Raw genomic sequence first — 9,156 nt, forward strand, 5'->3', positions numbered from 1 at the left:
TGTCCTGGAACTCATGCCTCCCAAGTGCTGGGATTAAAGGCGTGTGCCACCATTGCCCGGCATAAAATTCTTTATTAATAGTAACCCAGGGAAACAATTTTACTCCCAGAAGACTTTGTTCTGTAACAATGCCATTATGTATAGTTCCCAAATGAGTGATGGTTCTTATACTAGAAAAATGCTAACAGACCTTCCTCTGTGACATTCAGTGCCTTAAGGACAGAGTGCATATTGTCAATACACAATGATACTGAGAAAAAAAAAATTATCATCTTAACATTCACAAAACACTATACAGATTCCTTCATTTATACCATAGACAGCAAATTCTGTACATAAGAATTAAAAAGTTAAAAAAAGCTTCATTTGAATCTGAAAACAGTCACAAATAATAATCAAATCTATGCTACACTAGAAGAAATGACACTTGACTTGCTAACAGTCACATAAAATCTGATGAGCTTCCAGCTCTCCATAAACTCTCCATAAGGATGTACATGAGCTACATTTCAAGTGATCCTGAGAACTGCTGTGATGAAAAGGCAGGCAGTACCTGCCACCATACCCGCATGCACAACATCTGTAGTGGCTCAAGAAAACCTGGCAACAGCATTTTAGAGACATTCAGCGCATTGCCGGGCACTCAATGGTAAGTCACAGGAAAGCACTCAAAGCCCAAAGAGTAGACTTAGAGGGATAACTTGTTATTGTCTCAAGATTTTGTTATACTCTTAAATATCCTTAGAATTCCAATGATGTTTTGTTTTGTTTATAAGCTATAGTTACAGATATTTACTGTGATAAATTCTAATGCAGTATAAGTGTAACAAATTCTTAAACTGGGATTTTTTTTTTTGAAGGTCTCTTTAATAGACATCTAGCTTACTGGAAGGTGAATGAGTTCTGACATCTAATGAGTTCATACATTCTAATGGGACGCTGCTCTGGTTCCAGTACATGAAAACAATGCATTTTCATATAAACATCAGTCAGAAAAACCAATTCTTCAATAATGCCAAGAGCTTCATATCTGGTTATAATTCATTGTTATCTTGAACTTTAAAATTTTACCTGTGACTTATCATGCATTTGTTATATTGACTCAAGATATACATATGTATATATACACATATATACATATTTATTCCAAACAGATTCTAAACATATTTCATCACCACATTTTAAAAAAATCACATTTGTTAATGTAAATTCCAATCACATCAAATAGGCATAAAGTACTATACAGGCATCAAATTTAATAAGGGCAGAAGCAGAACCAAATTCTATAAAATTATAACTTCAGGACTGGAGTGGTAGGTAGCTCAGTTGGTAAAGTGCAAGCAAGAGAACCCAGCTGGTTCCTCAGCAGCCGTGTTAAATGCCAGGCATGACTTACACTTGTCATTTCAGCAGTGACAACGTGGAGAATGGACGATTCCTGGGACTCCACAACAGCTAACATAGCCAGATTAGAGATGAGAGAGCTTCATCTCAAAACAAAAGTGGGTAGCCCAGCACCTGAGGCCAGCACTCCTAGGGCTGACTCCCAGCCTTTCAGCGTATCACACTCATTCAGCCACACGCAGGTACACAGAGCCACACAGACACCCACACATGCACAACAAAGCTGTATTTTAACTAGAAAGAGAATTCTAACTTTCACTTGAAAGCTCAAGTTCACCAAGTACAAACAACATTTCTTAAAGTTAGTAGTTACTTTTGGGAAACTGTCTGCTACACACTAATGACCACGTAACAACCACAATCAGTCTGTCATCTTGATGCAGTTTCAGTTAAAAGTTGTACCATAAAAAGTGGTGAATTCTACTGCAACAACATGAAAGCACACAGGGTTCTTCCTAAGGACAACTCTGCTGAGTAGCAGAAAAGTTCTACACATACTTTTGTTTTGCTACCTAGAGCATAAAAAGATATATACACAGGGTTAAAATTTTAAATTTTTAAATTTTTTTCACTGTAAATGCTCTTCTGAATTCGTGATCTTGTCCTTATGCAAGACATGAAAATCTAGCAGTATTTTGTTACCTACAATTGAAATACAAAAATTAATAACTAAAATTCCAAGTTAGGGGTTTGGCTACCCCTTTTAAATATGATTCCAACAAATTTGACTATGTGCACGAACTCAGGAGATTTCTAACAGACTAAAGTACTGGCATTTGACTAACATACTTCCAGAAAAATAACAATACTGGGGGGCAATGTATATAGAGCAAAATCCACTGGTGATATACACTGATTTTGTGACATATAAGTAAAAGCATCAAACTGAACTAGTCCTCAATGGCTTGTTTAGAGCAATATAGAAGTCATATGCCTCTTTAAAATAAAAAGAGCCAGGAAGCACTATTAATAAACTCTATAAAACTTGAATAAACAATAATACTGTTACAATAAGCCAATTTCAGGGTTTCAAAGAGATGGTCAAGAAAATTCAAAAAATGGAGGGGGGAAATAGCTCAGTGGTTAAGAGCACTGACTGCTCTTCCAGACCTCCTGAGTTCAATTCCCAGCAACCACATGGTGACTCACAACCGTCTGTAATGGGATCTGATGCCCTCTTCTGGTGTGTCTGAAGACAGCTACAGTGTACTCATAAATAAAATAAATAAACTTAAAAAAGAAAATTCAAACAGTAGTGCTGCTGTCATTAACTGGAGCAGAAACTCTGAAAGGAAGAAAAAGAACAACAAGTTCCATGTCTACAGAATACTCTACAAATGAATACTACAAAGCAAACCTAGGCAGAAAATCAAAAACTAAGTCATGAAGGCCATCAGGGTTTTAATGTTAACTGTTAAGGCGATAAGAACCACTAAAGGATTATACACAAGAGGTGATGAAAATAGCATTTAAGAAAAGTCTATTCTTACTATCCTGGGGAAAATGTATCAGGAGATTAAAATACATGGGAAGACCAATTATGACATTATTGCAGTAATTTACATGGTGTTGTCTACACCAATGGTTCTCAAACTATGGACTACAACCTCTTTGGGGTCTCATATGTCAGATATCCTGCATATCAGATGTTTACATTACAAGTCCTAACTGTAGCAAAATTACAGCTAATGAAGTAGCAACAAAGCAACATCAGGAAGGTTGAAATCACTGGTCTACACCAGGATGATCCAAGATGATGACAGTGTCAACAGACAAGGCTAATAGAGCATTTGATAAAAAGCAGTTAGCCTGAGGCACGGATCTTCCAAACTATAGGCTTCCTTTTTTACTTACACATCTGGTATCTTTAGTAGTGTAATAGAAATTTCAGAGTGACTTGTTTGGTTCAAAGTTAAGTGATAAAAGAGTACACCACTGGAAAGGAACTGGTGATGCTGGGGGGAGCTCAGGTAGAAAGCTTGCTTAGGAGGAGGTAATTAGGAGACACTCGCATTTATATAGTAAACCACATAATAAATGAAGTGCATACTTATACTACTCTCAGACATTTCTGCCAGTAGTCGGAAACATTACAATATTACAACACAATATTCTGCTGTTGTATAATATAAACATTTATATCAAGCTATATCTAAACTCTGAAGATATTTTTAAAGAATAGCTGTCAAAATGTTACTAACTAATGATAGAAAAAATATTATTATTCATTTGTTGTTAGCTATAACTTAACTCATTACTGTGCAGAAATGATGGTTATGGACACACATAAACACACAGTGATAATAACACTGCATGGTTCTACGAAGACCCAATATATTTAATTTAGGGAACACTGATAGGTACCATATAGCTTAAACAGTAGCGTAACTTAGAACATTTAAAAACAATGTATTTATTTCAAAATAAGAGTTCCAATTACTCTCATCAGTATTTCAAAAATAGAAATTTTTAATTTGTTAATATTTGTATATGATAATGTTTGTATAGTATTCAATTTTTTTTATTTTATTATGAAAGTCTTAAGGTTTGTGTATAACTTTCCTAGAAAACTCAGACCACTATACTGAATAATCTATTGTACAAAACCATGCCAAATGGAAGAATCACAGCAGCATATTGTAGGAAATCCTTACCAGTTTCTCATCAACTGTTATAAGCTGTGTGTCTCGAGTTTGGTCCTCTGCCAGCTTCCAAGTGGATGTGCTCAACAACCTGCAGTGCAAGACTTGGAGTTAAAGGATGATCTTGACATGAAGAGAGAGAAGCAGACAGACTTACATAAACACATTGCTTTAACAGTATCTGTCTTCTTAAAAATAAAAAGGAAAAGAAAGGAAGAGAAGACAGCACAAAAGCCCTTTTCTCCCCAATTAGTTCTGTCTGCTGAGTTTTTGGCAAACTCTTACTGGACAGTTCACAACAGGCAGCACTTTATGTCACTCTATAGACTCTCACAAAAAGCCACCAATGACAAGCACTGGTCTGCTCACTATGAGGGTACAGTGCTTGGTTTGTCAAGGGCAGGCGAAAGCATGCAAACTGGTACCAACTGTTCTGGAACACTGATTCCTAAATGATGGCATCAGGGAAGGAGTTGGGAGCTGGGAGGGGGTCCTAAGTTATGAGAACAAGCTTCATCACTCTCAACATAAAGCAATCAGAAATTATTTGAATGGTTATTTTAACTAGTGCTGTTAGTCCAGTCCCCTATCTCGTTCACAAAACTGAAGGTCTGAATGAATAATTAAAAAAAGAAAATGTTGTTGGAAGTAACATGGGCACAAAATCAATTCCTTTTTCCTTTGACATAGGTCTCATGTACTCTAGCCTATGTAGACAAGGATGTCCTTGAGTTTCTGGCATCCTTGCCTCCACACCATCATGCCAATTTATGTGGCAGTAGGGACTAAACCAGGATTTCTTTTTATGCATGCAGGTATTCTACAGGATCAGCTACATACCCCAGGCCACAACTTTTTTTATACATGAAAAAAATCTCTAAAACTTGCTATATAACAATAAGATCAAAATAGGATTCTAACCCTTTCTGGTATTGTCCGTGAGGCGTGGGTTGGGGTGTTGTTAGTTTTAAGACAAAGCCATACTATATAGACCTGGCCTGTCTTTAACTTGCTATGTTGATTGACCACAGTGGCTTTGAACTCAGAAAGCCCTTCGCTTCTGCCCATAGAGTGCTGGAATTAAAGGAGTGCATTATCATGCCTAGCAGGATTCTAATGTTTATTTAAAATAATACATTCATGAATTTAATTTTAGAAAAATTGCCTACATACAAGAGCATATATAATATATAGTTATTATAGAGGTAATGTGTCAAATACTCCCTAGATAAATTTCAAATGTCAGGAAAAGATGTTCTCTAATTTCAAATATTTAATTATAGCAACAAAGGGCCAGAGTCAATTATGCCCACAGCATTAATCATCACAACCATGGCAGAATGTAGTGCAGTGGTAGTGCATCTCTCTGCCTTAGAAACACAAAGCCTGAGGGTGGTAGTGGCACACGCCTTTAATCCCAACACTTGGGAGGCAGAGGCAGGTGGATTTCTGAGTTCGAGGCCAGCCTGGTCTACAGAGTGAGTTCCAGGACAGCCAGAGCTATACAGAGAAACCCTGTCTTGAAAAACCAAAAAAACAAAAACAAAAAAAACAAAACAAAAACAAAAAAAGCCTGATTTGATACCCAACTTTTCTCCTGACCCTCAGGAATATATTGACCGTATATAATCTTTTAACCCAAATGTACTATAAAGATGATAACAAGCAAGGAGGAAGTTTTTATATGACAGTTTTATAAGACTTTGTAAGTTTTGTAAGACTCAATTTCCAAGTAGGTAAGACCAATTCACTGAATAGGGATAGTTCCCAAGCCATCAAAGAGTTAGGAGCAAAAAATTAATAAAATAAAAACAGGAAAATGATCAGTATTAGCATTTATCTATTTATAAGTGACCAAACTACATGAAAAATGTTAAGAAACAGAGAAATATAAATCAAAATACATTGAAGTGTTATTTCATATCTTTTAGGCTATATACAACCAGACCATCCTCATTGACAGGAATATAGAGAAACTGGAATCTCTGTAGAATATAAGATAGTATAGAACTATGCAAAATGATGTGATGGTATCTTTAAAAAATTGAACACAGAATCATTTGATGTGGCCATCCCATTACTGAATATATGCCCCAAAGTTTAAAAGTAGTATCTCTACAAAAGCAGTCCTAACAGTGCTACCTAGTCCAAAGCAGAAATAGACAATATTAAGAATCATATAAACACTTTTTGTAACTATACTGATAGCTCCAGATTTCTGAAGTATTAATCATAATTCTCTGCCTAAAGGATAAATCTGAACTATACTTGTAATAATTAGCTACCACCATTAACGTATTCAACTAATTGTGTGTGTGTGTGTGTGTGTGTGTGTGTGTGTGTGTGTGAAGTCACTGTAAAGAAAGACAGAGAGAGACCTTATTTCTAACTCTGGCTTTACATTTACTAGCTGCTTGTGAGCACGTAACCCCTCTGTCCCTCTGCTTCTAGATTTCATTCTTTATGTTTCTACAATGAGCAATGTACTGCTCTAATACTTCTAATAATGAAAATCTAGGTGATTACAGTAAATACAAGTGAATACACTTTTAATTTGTTGGAAAAATTCTCTGTATAATAATAGTATTCTCTACTCATAGATTCATGGACGAACATGGGATATTTTGGAGAAAAAACTCACAAAGGTACTTGGGTTTTTTTGTAGACACATAATTTCAGCTCGTTTAGGCAAATACCTATGTAAATAATTGCTAATCTTATGTTAAGATATTTTGCTTCCAATCAACTTCCACACTGCTTTTTAAAGTGGTTGGACAGTCTTATATTCCCACTAACAGCATGTGAGGCTTTTTTTTTCTACTTTTGCTAGTATTTGACTGTGGCCACTATTGTAGTTATTTGCCATTCTAAACAGGTGTGCAGTGCTAGCTCACTATTGTTAGTACCTTGCCCATATTCTAGGTAGAATATTTTTTAAATTTTGTTTACTTATTATAACTGTGTGTGTGTGCGTGTGTGTGTGTGTGTGTGTGCGTGTGTGTGTGTGTGTGTATGTGTGTGTATGTAGGATGGTGCACATGCCAAGGCATGCATGTAGAAGTCAGAGAACAACTTCATGGACTTGGCTATCTCCTACCTTTACTAAAATCACTGGTCTTATGTGACAAGTGTCTTATCTCACTAGCTTTGGGGGAGACAAGGGGGTTGGGGAAGGAATGGGCTGAGTCTTGTTATGTAGCCCAGGATAGCCTCAAAATTGTCATCCTCCTGTCTCACCCTCTTAGTTCTGGAATTACAGGCCACCAAGACTCATTGTCTACCAAATTCTTTGTGTATTAAAGATACCCATCTTTCAAAGATGAGTGTTCTGAAAACATTCCTTCTGTTCTGTAGCTTGTCTTTCCATTCTCTTTACAGTATATTTCACAGGACAGAGACTTCTTATTTTACTTTTTTGGGACAAGGACTCATGATGTAACTCTTGCTGGACTGGCACTCACCAAATAGACTAGGCTGGCCTTGAACTCAGAGATCCTTCTGTCTCTGCCTCTGGAATGCTGTGATTAAAGGCACACAAAACCAATGAAATATAACTTGAACACTTTTTCTTTCATGGATCATAAGTTCTGTGCCTTACTAATATATCAAACATACACATTTGTGAGAATCTACTGGACTTCCTTTGTTCACATTTCCTATTTTTCTTAATATAGACCTTGTACATACTATGGTGCTTGGTTGTTTTGACATAGCAACTTGCCCATGCAGGCTTCAATGTTCTGATCTCAAGTGATCTTCCTGCCTCAAAGCTCTCAAGTAGTTGAGAATACAGGCATATGCCAAAACACCTAGCTTATCAATACTGATTTTAACGTTTCAAAGCATACACAGCATATACAATATAGAACAGATGAACTTCCCTGCTATAACCTGCTAGAATTGCAGATTTGTGTTGAGGGATATTTGGTCAGACTATGAACCCCAAGCTTGTGCTATTTACTGGGAAAAAAAAACTGTTTCTAGTTGCTCAGTTCTAGCACACAACTTTAACCCAAGAACTTTCTGTTTATTGTAAACAGGATTAAATAAAGTCAATTATAGGTAAAGAAGCAGAGCAACCAACCAGTTGACTGGAACTGACCATAGGAAAAACTGATAGTAAGTCAGGAGGATGTATAGAGAGATGCACAGGAAGCAGAAGGGAAGAACATTCAGTTTGAGGGGGTTTTGAGACAGTGTGGAGGAGAGCTATCTGTGGTTAATATAGCTATGAATTTATGGGGATGTGATTCGTTGGAGCAATGGAAAACACAGATTATCATTCCTCCAATCTCAGAAACAAATCATAAATAAAGACTGCTTCTGAGAAAACTATTAGAAGGTATTATCAAGAACAGTCATAGACTGTCCAGGTTGTCCATAAGCAGAACATAACAGCTTCAGAGAGACACTGGATAGTAGGAAAAACTGAATTAAATCAGCCTGTATATTTTAAAGATGTGTTTTAACCTCAGATTGTATGTGTAATGTTAGGGAACAGGTTTTGTCTTTGTTTCCACAGGAGAAGGAAAGCTGTGGATACCACCGAATGATACTGATTAGATTCTAACAGGAGAGATCTCCTGAGTAAAGAGAGGTGATAGTTCATCAGACAGCTTGGTCACTTAGTCCCAACTAACTTATAAGGACTAACAAATGCCTTTTAGTTGATCAGGTATAAAAAAACAAAAATAAATAATATTTTCTAATGATAATAAGATAAAAAGATAATATTAAGGCATACTTTCCTTACTGACATGAAAAATGGGTTTTCTTAAACCATGTTTTAATTTCATATTAGAATGTTATACTATAGATATAATGTGGCCCATGCTATCTTGGACATCAGCTTTTGAGTTTTCTTCCTAATTAAAAAGGATATTTTTGTTCTTTGGTTGAAAAAACACAGTTAAGAGATTTTAAATGTTTTAAATAAACTTAAAGGGTTATTATAATTCAAACCTGTTTTTTAAAGCTCTAATAGTTGGAGTGATTTGAAGCTAAGATAAAACATTTGAGCCTTCACAGCCATCCATCGAACTGAGTCCCCAGTGAAGGAATTAGAGAAAAGACCAATGGAGCTTAGGGGTTTGTAGCCCCTTAGGATGAA

The 9,156-nt window shown here is 36.2% G+C and overlaps 1 protein-coding gene and 1 long non-coding RNA gene across 3 annotated transcripts in view; one reads left to right on the plus strand and one right to left on the minus strand.

Moving 5' to 3' along the window:
• Positions 1–9,156, plus strand: part of LOC116083701 — a 200,394-nt gene that overhangs the window by 139,771 nt on the left and 51,467 nt on the right. The gene's annotated exons all lie outside the window — the stretch shown is intronic.
• Positions 1–9,156, minus strand: part of Ndufs4 (NADH:ubiquinone oxidoreductase subunit S4) — a 95,934-nt gene that overhangs the window by 54,403 nt on the left and 32,375 nt on the right. Inside the window, exon 2 of the mRNA XM_031360460.1 lies at positions 4,059–4,137. Within this exon, the coding sequence (XP_031216320.1) occupies positions 4,059–4,137 (79 nt within the window). The remainder of the gene's footprint in view (positions 1–4,058; positions 4,138–9,156) is intronic.

This window comes from Mastomys coucha, unplaced genomic scaffold (assembly GCF_008632895.1).
Source record: "Mastomys coucha isolate ucsf_1 unplaced genomic scaffold, UCSF_Mcou_1 pScaffold8, whole genome shotgun sequence".
Classification (NCBI taxonomy): domain Eukaryota; kingdom Metazoa; phylum Chordata; class Mammalia; order Rodentia; family Muridae; genus Mastomys; species Mastomys coucha.